Below are 18029 nucleotides of genomic sequence, written 5' to 3' on the forward strand. Positions count from 1 at the left end.
TGCATATTGCGCAAATTTTGCATGAGCAATTACACCCGTGTAAAGGAGCCCTTAACGGAAGTCTCCCAGCTCATTTTTGCCTAAAATGGCTTATTCAGACAACCGTATATGCAAATGCGCTCGCCACAGTGGAACGTATTTGTGCATGAACGAGGTTGGACGAGGTACATTTGCGCGCGTTTCTGCGTATAGTACTGTACTTTTTGCGCACACAGGGTCCGTTTAAATTTGCGTGACACACTATTTAGCCTAATGAGGTCCACACATGTGTTCTTTTTCCCAGTCTTTTGCAGTGTGTCACGCTTTCTGTATTGCACATTTGCGCACCTCCTGTAGACTTCCATGGGGGCAATGCTGCGCAAAATGCAGGGAACTAGAGCAGGTCCTACTTTTTTCCATACATGCAAAACACACTCATGTAATGAAGCAAGTGAAATAAATGGGTTCTATTCTCTATGTTTAGTGCGTGCAAAAACATTAGCGTGAAGAAGAAGAAGCCCTTAAACCCAATGCACCGACGCATGAGCGACTGAATGATGGACAGCCGGGTCCCGCTGCGGGATGGCATGGGCCCACTTCTAAGCCCATGCCATCCACCAGAGTACCACCCAGCTAGGACGAAAACGTATGTCCTGTAGCATTAAAGGGGTTATTTCAAGCTTTTAATATTGATGATGAATCTGCTGCTAAGGATCTCGCCGATCATATGATACTCCGGGCCGCAGTCAGTACCGTCGAGTTAAACATCCGCATCAGTGGTCAGGGCAGAAAGAGCCTCACATGGTGCAATAAAGCCTCGTTTGGCATAAAGTGTTAAGGCAGAAGAATGCAGTCCGAAGCTCTTGCTCACAACCTTAAGGTTGTGTGTTCAATTCCTGCATGGTTCAGGTAGCTGGTTCAAGGTTGACTCCTCCTTCGATCCTTCTGAGGATGGCAAAATGAGTACCCAGCTTGCTTGGGGGTAATAAACAAATTACCTAAAAGTGTAGTCGAAGGCTTCACTCCCATTGATTTGAGTGGAGGCGATGAATTCTATTACACTTTTGGCTTCAATCCCATTGGTTTTAATGGGAGCGAAGACTTTTGTTACATTTAGGACTCCGACCCCAAAGCAGATTCCAGCTTGAATGCGCAGACAGCGGACTGGAGGGTCAGATGATCATCGGAGAGCCCGAGCGTCAGACTACAAGTACAGTGATAATCCCAATGCCCCCGTACAGAAACCACCACTATAGTCCATAACTGTGACAACAGCAGTGCCAACTCAACAATAACAGCACAATGCCACCATGACAGTGACAATGGCAATGCCTCAAAACATTGCCAACCACAGTACCCTCATAACAGTTGCAAGCACAGTGCCACCATGACAGTGACAGACACAATGGGACACATTTACAAAAAAAGGTCACAAAGTGGGTATTTGCACAAGAATGTGCACTTTTTCTTCTTTCTTCTCTTGTTGGCTATGTGAATGCACCCTTACAGAAATTACCACAGTACATCCATAACAGTGCCAACCGCAGTGCCAGCATGACAGGAATAACCATATTGTCTGACAACATTGTCAACACAGTACCCTCATAACAGTGGCAACCACAGTACCCTCATAACAGTGGCATAGTGACCCCATATCAGTTACAATCAGAGTGCCCCATAACAGTGACACCACCAGTGAGGGCAGTAAGAGTATCAACCGCAGTGTCTGCAACTAAAGTGCTGACATGACAGTGACCACCATAAGTGCCAACTACAGTGCCTCCATAACAATGACAATCACACTGCTGTATACTTCACAGGCATCACCGTGATTGGATCAAATGACAGCGTAGCACCTAAACTTGTATAAGATCCAAACGTGCATACAATCAGCCCTGTACCATCCATAGCGGCACACCCGGTGGATTAAGGGGTTGTCCAGTTGTAAGCTAAAGAAGATCTATACTCAGGATAGGTCATCAATAGCAGATGAGCAGGGGTCCCTTGCATGGGATCTCCACTGATCAGCTGTTCAAGGGGCCGTATGCTCATGTATTGAGCTGATTTATGAAGAAGGCAGACAGCTCCATTCCCACTGCAGTGGCCGGGCTTGGTATTGCACACAAAGTTCCCATTCACTTCAATGACAACTCGGCCTGCAATACCAAGCTTAACCACTGCAGTGAGAATAGAGCTGTCTGCTTCTTGCAGAAATCAGCCGAGTACATGTTCAAATGCCGCTTTATTCAATCTTCATGTTACTGCATGTAGGTACAATATAAGCCTGCAATGAGAAGGAAAGAGGTATACAGAACCCTCATTCTCGGGATCGGTGGGGGTCCAGTGGTGAGACCCCCACTAATAAAGACTTTTATCACCTTTCCATGGGATAGATGCTAAAAATCAATAACAATGCCACCCCTTTAATACCCTTGATGCCGGCACACACTTTCCTAAGGGCTCATTCACATGGGGGTATTTTCTTTTCATATTCAGCCGGTACCTTTTTACTGACTGCACAGACCCACTGAATTAAATTGGTGCATCGGCGCGTTTTTTTTTTGGACCGATGTTGTACGTAAAAAAAAAAAAGAAAACGCAGCATGCCCCATCTTGGTGTTGAGGGACCAAAATTACCAATTAAAGTCTATGAGAGCGAAAAAAACGCGGCGAATATGCATTAGAATCTGAAGTCACAGTTTTTTTGTGCGTTGCGACAAAATTCAATCACTTTGACCCTCTTGCATTCTTTTTTTTTAGCGTGTGTGAAAAATGATGCAGTAAACGAATGCAACATGGTTGTAAAAAAAACGAAACACACATAAGTACCAAATACGCCGGCACTGAAAATGGTGCATGTATCACGGACGCACATTGCCTACGCCGCGTAAAGAAGCCGTCCCATCGGATCTAGGGGGAATCTGGTTTCACATTGATGATGACAATAAAGGTTTGACTATCAGTTGTGTAACACAAACCAGCCCTGCGTGTCTGAAAATAAAACACTTGATCATTTCAATGTGGACGAGGAAAAAAATGTATTGGTACTCTGCCTGGATCCTCCGGGGTCTGCGCCTTGCAGAAAAACCTTGAATATTTACATTATTGACCGTTGGCCAATACACTTCTAACTTGTAAATAGCTGACATTTTTACCTTTCCTTATTGAGTCTGGCGCCCACGTTCCTTCTCAGAATTCTAAGGATGTGTTTGATAAATTGAAAAAAGACTCTTTACGTAAAAATCCCATTTGTTACAAAAACAATGGTTGGAAATTTTCTAATATTCATAATAGCGCATATGTTTCTATAACTAGAGACAAATGTTTCGGGGTGGGGAGGAGATTTTTTTTTTACATGAAGATGGAGGTTAAAGAGGTTTTCCAGGACTATCCTAAGGGTAGGCCATTAATATCTGATCATAGGGCACCAACTTCCAGCACCACCGATGACTGAAGGGGACCCAGAGCTCCACCGACGTTGTGTTAGGATCATCAGACGTAGATCCTCTGGGCTACACACTTGTTTGGCTTTGGGTTAAAACTAGAGGTGACACTGGACCTTTAACCCCACCAATCGGCATGTGGGTTTCGCTGCGGGATCCCCAGGCCATTACTCTGGAAGTGGTCCCAGTAATGTAGACGCAGTACCGAGGGGTATGAATGGGTCCACAGTCAGATAATCCGAATCGGGCCAGGCAGCATAACTTCAGCATGAGAAACAAGCTGGAGGTAGGGAAGTGGAGAACAAGTTCATCATTGGCACAGCAGGCAAGAGGTTGGGTCATGGAGAACAGGTTCAGCCCTGGCACAGCAGGTCAGAGTTTGGGGCACAGAGAAGAAGTACAGCATTGGCACAGCAGGCCAGAGGTTGGGTCATGGAGAACAGGTTCAACATAGTACAGCAGGCCAGTGGTTGAGTTATGGAGAACATGTTCAGCATAGTACAGCAGGCCAGAGGTTGGTGCATGGAGAATAGGTTCAGGATTGGCACAGCAGGCCAGAGGTTGGGTCATGGAGAACAGGTTCAGCATTGGCACAACAGGCCAGAGGTTGGGTCACAGAGAACAGGTTCATCATTAGCACAGCATGTCAGAGGTTGGGTCATGGTGAACAGGATCACCATGGTACAGCAGGCCAGAGGTCCGGGCAAGCAGATGACAGAAGCATAGTCAGTATTACGAGCTGGGGTCAGGAGCAGAGATAAGGATGTTGTCAGGAATAGCTAAAGTCAGGAACCAGGACAAATTAAGTAGCACCTCAAGCAAGACCAAAGGACAACAATATTCAGGCATCTTCCATAGTTGGAGGGGGAATGGGGTGCCTGATATAGTCAGTGATCATAGATAATTGACAAGGGAGGAAAGATAATTGACAAGGGAGGAATTTGTGACCTTTAGGAGCGCGGCCGAGTATGTGTGCGCCCTCTGGGCAGCTATGAGTGTGCAAGCAAACACCGGGGCTGTCTGTCTGTAAAGAAGGACAGCAGTATGCCTGCCACATCACCAGAAGGAGTAAGTCGGTCGCCACAAACTGTAACACCTTTATTGTTTTCCAGGCACAGCACCATACATTTAGTTGTGACTGTGCCTGGTACTGCAGCTAAAACTTCTCAGTCCCATTCAAGTGAAAGTGACTAAGCTTACCACAACCAAATGTATGGCACTGTGCCTGGTAAATAATGAAGGGGTGTAGTGTTCACTGGATCCTGACAAATTAGATATTGATGGCTTATGTTAAGGATGTGTCATCCATATTGCAGTCCCAGAAACCCCTCTTTTATAGTCCGATCAATGAATGCATTCACACATATTACATCCTATTCTTGCTGCAATTCTGTGAAACTTGCGGCAGAAAATGCAATTTGACCCTGATGTGTGAATGAACACTAACAGTCTATAAATGTCCAGATTACCGTATTTATGTATAATGAGTAAATATCATATTATTCAGGTATATTATTAATCATGCTGATTTCTGTTCACACTGGCAATAATTGGATACCTGGTGGATCCATTATACACTCTTTGTCAAAAACAATTGCGCTCCTAGAAGAAATTGTCAATTTGCTGCAAAACTCGTCCTGCGGTTCCATCTAAGGTAGATCTGTAAATGATTAGAGTTGTGGTGATTAAATAAACAGTCTTGTCACCGGAGGCCCTAATAGTGGTTCCCCCCTTGGCCTATAAAAGGCTCTCAGAGGCTCCTTGTGTGTAGTGACCTCTTCTTCCGCTTGTAGAGCTTGTTGACCACTAGACGCCTCTACGACACAGAAAAGGAATGTCACCCCGTTACCAGAGTCTGAGAGGGGCGCATTATTGGGATGTGAGAAGCTGGATGGTCGTATCCATGAATTGTCCCCCACCGGCCGTTCTGACCGGACTGTTAGGAGGTGTTGAGACCAGTGGATGTATGAGGGCACACACGGTGACCGGGCTCTGGATGCCCCCTACAGACCACCAGTAGAGAGGAGCGTCTGACTAGACTGTTAGAAGGTGTTGGGACCAGTGGATGTGTGAGGGCACACAAGCTGACCAGGCTCAGGACGCCCCAACAGACCACCAGTAGAGAGGAGCGTCTGATCAGACTGTTAGGAGGTGTTGGGACAAGTGGATGGGGGCACACAAGGTGACCGGGCTCAGGACGCCCCCTACAGACCACCAGGAGAGAGGAGCGTCTGACCAGACTGTTAGAAGGTGTTGGGACTAGTGGATGTGTGCAAGAACACAAGGTGACCGGGCTTAGGACGCCCCCTACAGACCACTAGTAGAGAGGAGCGTCTGACCAGACTGTTAGGAGGTGTTGGGATCAGCAGATGTGGGAGGGCACACAAGGTGACCGGGCTCAGGATGCCCCTGACAGACCACCAGTATAAAGGAGCATCTGACCAGACTGTTAGGAGTTGTTGGGACTAGTGGATGTGTGAGGGCACACAAGGTGACCGGGCTTAGGACGCCCGACAGACCACCATTAGAGAGGACCATCTGACCAGACTGTTAGGAGGTGTTGGGGCCAGTGGATGCGTGAGGACACACAAGGTGACCAGGCTCAGGAGGCCCCCTACAGACCACCAGAAGAGAGGAGCGTCTGATCGTCCAACAAGCACGAGCAGCTCCAACTGTTTTGTTGTCCACCATCCAGAGACAGGAGACGCCATCATTACAGCCCTGTGTCTGCCTGAGCCATTTCCAAGAGCTTGGCTAAAGGACATTTGGCTTCACTGCACACATTACGTATACTGCCTTTGCAAATGGGAAGATGGAAAAATACCTCTACAGCGCCACCTATTGGAAGGCAGCATTCCTGCAAGTCAATGTCAAACTTTTTAATAAGCTTTGTAACAATGACTGGGAAGTATGAGACAAAGCCAAAATCCTCTGCAGAAGAGTGATATTTGTCCCAAGTAAATATGGGACCAGATAATATACTGAGCAGCAAATGCCTCAAAAGTAGCTAGTCGCTTTGTTCCAGCTCACTGAAAACGAATCAATTAGCGAGCGAGTTCTCGCTCAGTATAAACAGGCCCTTTATGTCACTGTGACAAGAGAAAGCGACAGGGAAGTCTGGTTCTTGAGATCAACTGTGAGACCCCGACGATCATCAAGTCATCCCATATACGGTACAACCCCTCTAATAGGTTGTATGTATATCCTTCCTTTAGGACAATACATTACATCCAATGCGGACGAGATCCAGCTCGAACGTAATAATGGGAATGTGTGAAAATGATTTCTGTTCACTTGCACTGCAAATCAACAGGAGCACAAATGGCACAAACACACCTGGTACAACCATACATGTTTAAGCCTTAAGGTGCCCGTGTTTACCCGTCCATGTTTTGGCTGTAACAGGTTGATGTTACTGAAGTCAGCTTAAAGTACCATATAGATACAGCAGCAATGCTTGCATCGCATAAACGTGCATTCGTCTTACGCTTATGGAATTTACGTAGCATGGACGCACTATGGAGTGCAGCAGCCACATTATGCAAATTAGATGTACAATTTTGTTGCGCCAAAAAAATGTTCGTAACTAGAGATGAGCGAGCATACTCGCTAAAGGCAAATACTCGAGCGAGTATTGTCCTTAGCGAGTACCTGGCCGCTCGTGAGAAAAGATTCAGGTGCCGGCGGGGGTGGCGGGGGAAAGCGGGGGGGGGGCATGTGGGGGAACGGGAGATCTCTCTCTGTCCCCCCCGTTCCCTCCTGCTCACTCCGCAACACAGCACTCACCCCCGCCGACACCCGAATCTTTTCTTACGAGCGGGCAGGTACTCGCTAAGGACAATACTCGCTCGAGTATTTGCCCTTAGCGAGTATGCTCGCTCATCTCTATTCGTAACACAGCAAGCTTTAGTTTGCGGCTCGCTACATCTGTAAAACCCTATGTAAATAAGTTTCAATATAGATGTGGAGGGATCCAGATATTCCATCTGGTCTCCAGAACGGACAGCGCCGTACAATCCGCCCATCTCTATGTTCCCTTCCTTACTATTAGGGCTCATTACCAGGACCGTATTTATGACCTGTGTTCCTACAGCTTATTCTTTTGCAGTAACCTAGTGACGTTATTCTATCCAGACCGATGCATTTCTGTGGAGCTGGATCTTTTGTTAGTTCAGCTGTAACACATTAAAATCAATATGTGGTTCCTTTGAGAGCATGTAAAATCAGAGTGGGATGATAATTGTATCTCAGTAGAAGAAAGCATCACTTACGACGGAAAGAGAGAGTTTTGATGTTTTGTTTTCCATTTGGTTAAATGTACTTAGTAAGTCAGACAGTTGTTGGACTTCACACACCCGCTGCCTGCACAGCTGATGCTAGGAAGTTACTGGGAAGCAGCAACGGCATTGAGCAAAGGGTTAAAAAGGGGAATTATTCAGCAGAGGGCATCGCTGAGCCCAAAAAATCTCTTACAAATGGAAATGAGATTCGGGATGTCATCTTCATTTAAAGGCTATGGACAATTGGGGGCAATTTTTTGTAATTAAATGCATGTATTTTTGGCTGACAGTCATTGGGATTAATTAAAAAATTGGCACTGCTTGTCTTCTGCAGCTTCTACATATCACTCTATATAGAAAATGCAGTCCAAACGCCCATTTACACGTAATGATGATCGATCGAAATTCTTCAAACGACCATAAATGAGCGATAATTGTTACATGTAAATGCTGCTATCATGCACTTTTCGTCTGAACTAAGATTTTAAGGTGAACTTAAAGTCCATTGTTCAGCCGCAGAGAGATAAAGTATCTCTCAACAGACCGCATGCTGTGTTCTCAGCGGGAGCCTGGAGATTACATTGTAACCTGTCGGCAGCCTCAGTGAGGACAATGCAGCTGTGTGCAGAGCCCAGCGTGTGTTTAATCCCATGCTGGGCTCTGCAAACAGCTCATGAAGGCCCTTTTATCTGTAAATGAAGATGATAAAGTGTTAATGGACATTAGTGTCCATTAACACTTTATGTAAAAAGATCACTAAAACTTTCCATCGTTTGAAAGATTATTTTGTCGTGTAAATGGGCCTTAAGTCTCAATAGAAGATCTGTCAGTGAGAATGGACGGCTTAGGGCCCTGAATGAATCGTTCAGTGTACATTCTGGCAGCAACTGAATGGCAAACGATAATTCATTCATTGTTCAGTTTATGCAGGCATAAAAATCTATGAATGACTGTTTACTGTGAATGGAGGCGGGTGGCTGGAAGAGATGTCTGGCCTGCTTAGCCTCCATTCAGTGAGCAATGATCGCTGGGAGGACTGTTGGGCACCGGAGCACCGGGCTGAAAGCAGGTGACCCGCTGAGTCCGGATGACTTTATAACTTGGCACAACCCCTTTAAAGTCACTGAGGTCTTCAGTGCACCTCATACTTCCAATGGTTATCTATGGAGATGACATGGCGGTGTGCTTCATCGTATGAACCTGTTTGCAATGCACGAGACGGTACCGCATGAATCCGAATATTAGGAGTGTGCACACACTTTTGGCCACGTAGAGTACATATGATAGAGAAAGTAGATATGTTCTCAGGGCCTTTATCCATATTTTATGCAGCACATTTACAGCATAATGATGTGAAGATTGGTTTTCGCTATAAACAAGTTTACTTCAAGAAGACGACCAACAGACAAACCGTCTCAGATGTACAAATATAGACGTCTCTTTCATGTGTTTCTTTGCATTTACAACATATACAGTTGATTTGTTAGCATGAAACAGAACTGAGCTTTGACCCGAGGCGTTCTCATGGAAGGAACATCATAAACTACCAGCTACTTAATATCAGCCCCAAATATAAGAAAAAACGGTTAATAATACAACTCCAGTTCAGACCAGTTACCTATTTTATTACTGTGTGGGAAATATCAATGGCACTCATTGTAGCCACCATTACAGCCCCTACTGCCACCCAGCCATGGTCTGACGGCCAGTACTACAGGATCCTCCGTTGGGCCCAGTCTTGGATACAATGATAGGCCCCAGAGGTCCAGTAGAAGACAACCCTATTTGGACAAGTCTTTTGTTCCATAGTCTATTTCTTATGGGATGATCACAAATAGAGTTGCCACCTTTGTCACAAGAAAATACTGGGCCAAGGCGAAAGGGGCATGGTTTGGGTATGCATGGTTAAGGGCGTGGCTTATCAAGACATATATTTTTGCTTCTGTTATTCTAGTGGCTTCAACTAGTAATCGTACCCCCTTCAATGGCTCCATTAGTACTAGACGCCCCAGTAGTAATTGTGCCTTCTTTAGTAGTCCCAATAATAGTCACTCCCTTAGTGGCCCTATTGTTAACAGTGCCCCCCCCCCTTAATGACTTCAGTAGTAGTACCCCCTCTTTGTGCCCTCCCTACCCTTAACCTCCAGCGAGGGAGCAACCCCACGCCATCATGCATTTAACTCACTCTATACCTACTGTTGTAATCAGAGACTGTGATCCCTGCCATCTCCCCCCAGCATCTGCATTCATGTATGTCTGGTACACAGCGCAGATGCTGGGTCGGAGAATTCAGGGGTCCCAGCCCCAGATTACAGCAGTGGTGACGAGTGTTGTGAAGGTACTTTTCCTTCTCCTATTTGCATATTTGTTTTTCCAGGGAGCATTGCATAGACTATGTAAGATTCCTTGCACCAACTTCACACTCTCCTCAAGCAGAAACTTTATCCTATCCAGACCAGAGTTTGCAGGATAGACAGATTTTATCATCTACAGATGTAGTAGAGTTTAACTTGACATGTAACACATTAAATAATTCGTGTCACAAAATGTTTTCCCCCTTTCAATAGCTTTTCAATGACTTTTATTCTATTAAAATAAGATAACTAACCAAAGCAAGTTATCAGTGTTGGGTTGAACTTTGCTACATTTGTACAACAGGAAAAATGTCTGACTCCATTTGTGAGAGATATAATGATGGCCGCGTCTAATATATTACTGCACCCGGGCCCTGCTCTGTTCCAAAGGTTCATGTCTCTTGGTAGGTGGACCCCAGGGGCGTAACTATAGAGGATGCAGGGGATGCGGTTGCACGCGGGCCCAGGAGCCTTAAGGGGCCCATAAGGCCTCTCCTCTCCATATAAGGAGCCCAGTACTATGAAAAAAGAATTATAGTTGGGGCCCTGTTACAGGTTTTGCATTGGGGCCCAGAAGCTTCAAGTTATGCCTCTGGTGGACCCTGTTACTGATTTTGCATTGGGACCCAGGATCCTTATGCTATTCCTCTGCCTGACTTGGGGACCGAAATTCTTTCAGCTTTTTTTGCTACAGCTTTTCAGCCAAATACACTGCAGAGAGATGTTAACTATAAGGCAATGGAGAAATATGTGAGGGTGCATTGACACGGGCGAGACGCACAACAGTCGCCCTGAAATAGACCGCATTGTTTTCAATGAGTCTACTTAGATGTGTGATATTTCTCCAGCAGCAATGCTGCAAGATAAAAGAGGAATCGCAGCGTGTCCTATTTTTCTGCGAGTCTGCAGAAATCTTGTCCACTGTTTCCAATGGATGAGAAAAAAATTCCCGTGTATACGCAAGTTTTCCGCAAGTGCAATTCTTGAAAACACATCTCAGCGATGCAATGAGATTTTCTCACAAATTGAAAGGCACTCCAAGTGAACATCGCAACTTTACAAGCACTATATCGGTCTGAGTTTCTCGGATCGATATCTCGCTCGTCCGTTCGGAGGCACCCTAACCCACCGCAAGCAGTGTTTTTGTTGGAGCACTATACCTTAGTTTTATGTGTTTTTTTTAGAGTTCACAGAGTAGCATGCTCCAGCTTAGGTGTTTGTTTTTCAAGGCACAGAGTGTTAAGGCAGCAGTATGCAGTCGTAAGCTCTCGCTCACAACCTGAAGGTTGCGAGTTCAATCCCTGTGTGATTCAAGTAGCCAGCTCAAGGTTAAATCAGCCTTCCATCCTTCTGAGGTCGGTAAAATGTACCAGCTTGGAGGGGGGGTAATAAATCAATTACCTGAAAGCGCTGCGGAATAAGTTGGAATAAGGAATAAGGGTGCGCAAAAGGTGTGTGAGACACTGAGTAATTGCACAGAAAAAAGGACACATCTGGAACTCATTAGAAATTTCAATCGGTGCATATTTTTTTGCAGCACATAAATGCGTATGCCTTGCGCTTGGAAAAAGTTCAGTAAGGGCTTAAACACATGGGTGAGATTCTTGCGCGTTAATAGTATGGGCAAGGAAAGATAGGGTAGAACCTACCTCTGCGCGCTACAGTGAAGGGTTTGAACAGCCGAGAAGAAAAACACACAAACCCGTTCATGCGTTACTACACTCCGCAGCGGCGAGCATAGTAGCGCATAAGCCCGTGTGTATTTGCCCTCATTCTGCAAAAATGCAGCGCTCTGGCTTATGCAAATACGAATACACTAGTGTGAAGCCGGCCTTGGGGCTTAAACATAAAATTAATTTCAGATTGTTTTGCAAGAGTGAAAATCACGCCGACGGAACGTAACGAATAGAGATGAGCGAGTATACTCGCTAAGGCACATTACTTGAGCGAGTAGTGCCTTAGCCGAGTATCTCCCCGCTCATCTCTAAAGATTCAGGGCCGGCGCGGGTGACAGGTGAGTTGCAGCGGGGAGCGGGGGGGGGAGAGAGAGAGATCTCCCCTCCGTTCTTCCCCGCTCTCCCCCGCCGCTCCCCCCCCCGGCCCCCGAATCTTTAGAGACGAGTGGGGAGATACTCGGCTAAGGCACTACTTGCTCGAGTAATGTGCCTTAGCAAGTATACTCGCTCATCTCCAGTAATGAAGCAAAATCACTGATTCCAATGGTTTCGTTCTCGGGGCCGTGTTTCTCATGTGATATTACTAAGCGCCTGGCCCTATCTTTCTCACACATAGGTCCCGCCCTATCTTTCTCACACATAGGTCCCGCCCTATCTTTCTCACACATAGGTCCCGCCCTATCTTTTTCACACATAGGTCCCGCCCTATCTTTCTCACACATAGGTCCCGCCCTATCTTTCTCACACATAGGTCCCGCCCTATCTTTCTCACACATAGGTCCCGCCCTATCTTTCTCACACATAGGTCCCGCCCTATCTTTCTCACACATAGGTCCCGCCCTATCTTTCTCACACATAGGTCCCGCCCTATCTTTCTCACACATGGGTCCCGCCCTATCTTTCTCACACATAGGTCCCGCCCTATCTTTCTCACACATAGGTCCCGCCCCATCTTTCTTGCATAATATTAACGGGCGATAATACCACTAGGGAAAAGGAAACCATTGAAATCAATGGTTCAGTTTTATCCCACTAGGCATTCGTGATTATCATGGCCGCATAACGAGGCAAAAATACGACCATCTGTTTAAGCCCTCAGGGTGCAGAATTTTCATGCAGATTCACAGCGCCAGGGCTCTTGCACATGAGCGTATGCGTATATACGCTCGGGAGAGTATGACATAATTACGTTGTGAATGAAGCACTATCACATGTTCTTGTGTGTATCTGCACTGTTTCTGTACTCTTTTGCGCTGCCGGGCCCGTTCACATTGGCTCTATTTTTGAACACGTTGAGCATCCTAATTAGTCCCCGATGTTATCAATTAACACTGAGAAATTGCGCAGTCATGTGTGTGATTTTGTGCGGACGAGGTGTGCAAATCTGCACATCCCCATAGATTTCTATGGTGCCTTGAGTGCGCAAATTCGCACAAAATAGAGCATGTATTTCTTCGCCCAGTGGAAATGTGCGCATAACACAGCCGGATGTGAAGGAACCCATAGAAATCAATGGGCTCTAAAGCTTCCCTCACGCACACTCTTTCATGGCGTTTTTTAAAAATTCTCAACCTAGAGCATACTCCATTAAAAAAAAAAACATCATAAACAAAAATAGCACCAAAGGTGAGAAAAACACAGAAAAGGGGGTCTGTATTGTATTTTATATTTCCTTTTTGCTTTACAACTAACATCTGGCTAAATGAAAAAAAAAACGCCACAAAGAAACACCACAAAAAAAAAAAAGCCACAAAAACTGCTTTTTTTCAAAAAAGAAAAACTAAGAGAAATCTGTAAAGCAGTTTACACCTGATTTGAGAGTCAAAAAGTGGCAAACTTTGCTACTTTTTGACTATTACTCCACCCTACACCACTTTCTCGAACAGGGTGTGGTTTCTCAGAGGAGGTAAGGCTGCTCTGGACTGACATGTTTATGTATAATTCACACCCGAAATTTGCATACATTTTGCCAGAAATCTATGCCGGATCGTAACTGGTGAACATTTCTGTGTCCGCACAATGAGGATCCGAGATGCACCTAATGTATGAAGATAGAACAATACCTCTACAGTAGGCACCATGTATTGTTCCGTCTTCCAATTTGCATATTTCCCAGAGGACCATGCATGGCCTTATAAGTCTCCTCATACTTTCTAGTTGCTCTCCCTAAGGAGAAACGATACCCTTCCCCACCCACCTAATATATGAAGAGACATATATCATGCTTTGTCAAACAGCGGTCTGAACTAATTTCTTCCTACGTGTGAACTCATCCTTAGTAGAGATGAGCGAGCGTACTCGGTTTGGGTGTTTTTGCACTCGAACACTGCTTTTTCCGAGTAACTGACTACTCAGACGAAAAGATTCGGGGGCGCCGGGGGTGAGCGGGAGGTTGCAGTGGGGGAGGGGGGGGGGGGAGAGAGAGCTCCCCCCTCTTCCCCACTGCTACCCCCCGCTCCACCACGCCGCCCCCCGAATCTTTTCGTCCGAGTAGTCAGTTACTCGGAAAAAGCGGTGCTCGAGTGCAAAAACACCCGAACCGAATACTTTCGCTCATCTCTAATCCTTAGTAATATTTTGTAAAATTCAGAATGTTCCACAACGGAAACCCCCTCGCGGTACCGTAAGCAAGACCACAAGTGCTTGTGTTGGGTTTTGTTTTTTTCTATTGACGTCAATTGAGAAACCAGCACACCACAAAAATGCCACGGGGAGTGTTAAATCCTCATGGTGCAGATCCATAATTGCTGCCCATAGTCACCAAGCGGAGTGCACCTGTAGTGGTCACATTACGTACATAGAGCGTACCGCTGCGACGTGCCCCGCTGCAGGCAATGGGCAGACGTAGAAGAGTGATATATATACTGTATACGGTATAGCCAGCTGTGTTCTGTACGACGCCTATTCCCTGTCTTCACCCTCAGTTACTGCAGTAGCTTTTATGCTTGGAATGCTGGGAGGTTTGCCAAGTTTAAAGGGACACACATGTCAGCACAGTGCTTATATGAAAGTGCACGTTGTGCTGAGATGAAGCTGATGTTTATTTTTCCTTTCATTTCTATTTTAGCATTTAATACCATTATTGGTCTCCTGCCTATATAATGTGGGAGACAAAAGTAGCAGCGCTCCACCATGTGGGCAACTGTAAACCAGCTGCAATGGGTCTGCCCATTTAAAGGGCAGAGATTACTACTAGAGATGAGCGAGCGTACTCGCTAAGGCAAATTACTCGAGCAAGTATTGGCATTTTCGAGTACATGCCCGCTCGTCTCTAAAGATTCGGGGATGAGCAGTGAGTTGCGGGATCGAGCATGGGGAGGGGGGGGGAGAGTCGGAGATCTCCCCCCCGCTCTCCCCCGCCGCCCCCCACTCGTCTTTTGAGACAAGCGGGCATGTACTTGAAAATGGCATACTCCACCACTGCGGCACGTTGTTGCTGAGATACAAGATATGCCACCCTATGCTCGCCACTGGGATCAACTGCATATGGCCTGCAACTGAGTGATCTTCTGTCGAATGTCTGTCCATGGTTCGACCCGTCTTGGAACACTCTTGATATTGTGGTTCGGGCAAAACCAACAAGTACGACTGTGTCATGACTGCTAAATGCTGCCATCTGTTGCATAGCAGAGAGGACAGAACATTATCTAAGAGCAGATCGTGGCACAATACATGACCACACTACGTCATGCGCCAGCTGTTCCTAATGCAGTGATCATTCAGTGTATAGCCCAATGTTATAAAAACGGATTGCATTATATGTCAGATGTCATCATTTAGAAGGGGAACATACTGGCGTGTGTTCTTAATACAACATGCGATATGTGCTATATGCCAAACTAAAAAAGGAACTAGACTTTCAGCTAACTTTTGTCATTGCTAGAATGAGTGGGTTGCAGCAGTCACCCAAGGGCGCTGTGCCCGCTCAGCTATCTTCGCTGGTTTTTGGCTGCCTATGGTAGCTTAAGACGACCTCATAGAAGACATACATAAATATAACATTTTGGGGAGATTTTACCATGTGCATATTTTTGTCATCAAGTCAGTTTTGCTGGAGGCCAAGCTGCCATTTTTACAACAAATGTATCCAATATTGCGCACTGATGATAAATTAGTCACACCTTTAGGGTGGATTCAGACGACCGTATATCGGCTCGGTTTTCACGCTGAGCCGATATACTGTGTCCTCATCTGCATGGGGGGTAGGATGGAAGAGCCAGGAGCAGGAACTGAGCTCCCGCCCCTTCTCTGCCTCCTCTCCGCCCCTCTGCACTATTTGCAATGAAAGGAGGCGGGATAGGGGGCGAGTCTAAGTGGCGAGAATTAGCCCCGACCCCATCCCGCCTCTCCCCATTGCAAATAGTGCAGAGGGGCGGAGAGGAGGCAGAGAGGGGGCAGGAGCTCAGAGCACTGCTCCCGACGCTTCCAACCTCCCCCCCCCCCTGCAGAGAGAGACGACGTATATCAGCTGGGCGTGAAAACCGAGCTGATATACGTTCGTCTGAATCCAGCCTTAAATAGGCTTTGAAATGTGAAGTCACTTTTTATGCCACCCAACTACTGGAGAGACACTGTGGCAATTTGTGACTTTTCAAAAAGTTGCATTTCTGAAAAGTGTGCTCAAAAACATCACTCCACTCAATCCCCAGCCCCCTTAGAAAAGTGAAAAGAAAAACATAGAACAGTAAAAGGTTGAAACATTTTTGAGCAAAACCCCACTTGCGAAAAATTTTGCAACTTTTTGACAACAGAAAACTACTGCATGGCCTTGATAAATTTCCGCCCATTGACGTCACGCTCTGCTCACACCACATTTGTGTCCTATGTCAGACCATACCAGGCCAAACTTATTATTCCATATTGTGTTGGCATTCTCTTGTTACTCAAGCTCATAGGGCAGGATAAAGATTGCCCAATAGCAGTGCCATATAATGGATGGATAACTTCTGTTAGATGTACATATTAGACAACTATTGGCAGATCCGGATGATGTCAAGAGGTTCTGAAAATAATCCAATGTACAAGAGAGGAGGTCTACTGTCCTCTTGGAGAAACAAGGCTGAACATGTTGTATTCTGACATGTGTGATCCTTTGTTAAACAAGGAGATAAGTGATGCCAGATATGTCTGGAAGTAGCCTCTGGGCATTTGCTCCTCTTCCCTACTCTATAATCTGGCCTTGTTTCCTTTAGGATTAGTTGTGGTTGTATGTTGAAGGTTTGTTCAGCACTTCAATCTCAGCTCCCATAGCGATATCTACGGATGCTATAGAACGTGTGCCACCGAGAAGAAAGAATCTACCCTCGTCAGCCCGTAAAGAAGACCCATAGCTGGAGTTTTTGGATTAAACCCTGCTACCAACACGCTAGAGAGTCAATGCCCCTTGAAAGCAACAAACAAGGGGTTCCTCCTTTAGCAACTTCCTACTAGATGCCATCCAGGCCTCTTCAGTAAATCTCTTCATGGACTGCATCCTTCAGCAACATAAGCCACTGCTTGAGTGATGTCCCAGATTGTATCGGAGGGAATTTTTAGGGTTGTCTAATTGCTAGGAAGAAATGTTCTTCAAAAGTCGTCAACCTCTTTCAAGTGGAGAAAGACTTTGCTGGAGCTTTAATAAGAATGTAAACAACACTGTAAAGGCTTATATGACTTCAACATCTACATTTCTTACCCTGTGTCACCACTTTTCCAAAAACAGGCAATGTGTCGAGTGTTGAGCAGTTCCAGCGTCGATTCCTAAACTGATACTGGCATTCTTCAATTGCCAGCTGAGCCCCTCGCCTTACGGAATCCATGACTTCCAGATTCCTCTTGCACATTTGCACCTGGCGTTGAATTAATCCCTTGAGCTTCTCACAAGTTTCCTCCTCTGAAATGCTGCCTACTGAGGACAGTTTTGCAAGGTACCTGCAAGATATACAGAAGAAGATAACTTAATTGCTTGTAGGCCAACTTGTAAAAGATGATCTTGAGAGGAGCACTAAGCCTAAAGTCAGTAGCTTAGAAAAGTGGACAAGTTGTAAATATTCTTTGCATGCAAGTATGGACATTTTTCTAAAAGTTCCCAGATCTGGAGCTACAAAAAATGAAGTAGTGATCGCGGGAGGGGACATGTTTCTGTATTTGTCCTATGGAGTAATGCTACAGGCAGCCAATACAATTAATATTGCGCAGTGGGTGCATATCCCTTAGGTGAACCTGCGTAGGACTGTTCTTTTTATAGGCAATGCAAAACTAGCAAACAAATGAAGGGTGAGCTAGTTAAATAGGGTTCTATACCTTTAAAGTCTGGTT

At 45.8% G+C, this 18029-nt stretch overlaps 1 protein-coding gene across 1 annotated transcript in view; it reads right to left on the reverse strand.

Annotated features, from left to right (window-relative positions):
• Positions 1–18029, reverse strand: part of WNT4 (Wnt family member 4) — an 85115-nt gene that overhangs the window by 27324 nt on the left and 39762 nt on the right. Inside the window, exon 2 of the mRNA XM_066606747.1 lies at positions 17407–17642. Coding sequence (XP_066462844.1) covers positions 17407–17642 — 236 coding nt within the window. The remainder of the gene's footprint in view (positions 1–17406; positions 17643–18029) is intronic.

Source organism: Eleutherodactylus coqui, chromosome 6 (assembly GCF_035609145.1).
Source record: "Eleutherodactylus coqui strain aEleCoq1 chromosome 6, aEleCoq1.hap1, whole genome shotgun sequence".
NCBI lineage: Eukaryota > Metazoa > Chordata > Amphibia > Anura > Eleutherodactylidae > Eleutherodactylus > Eleutherodactylus coqui.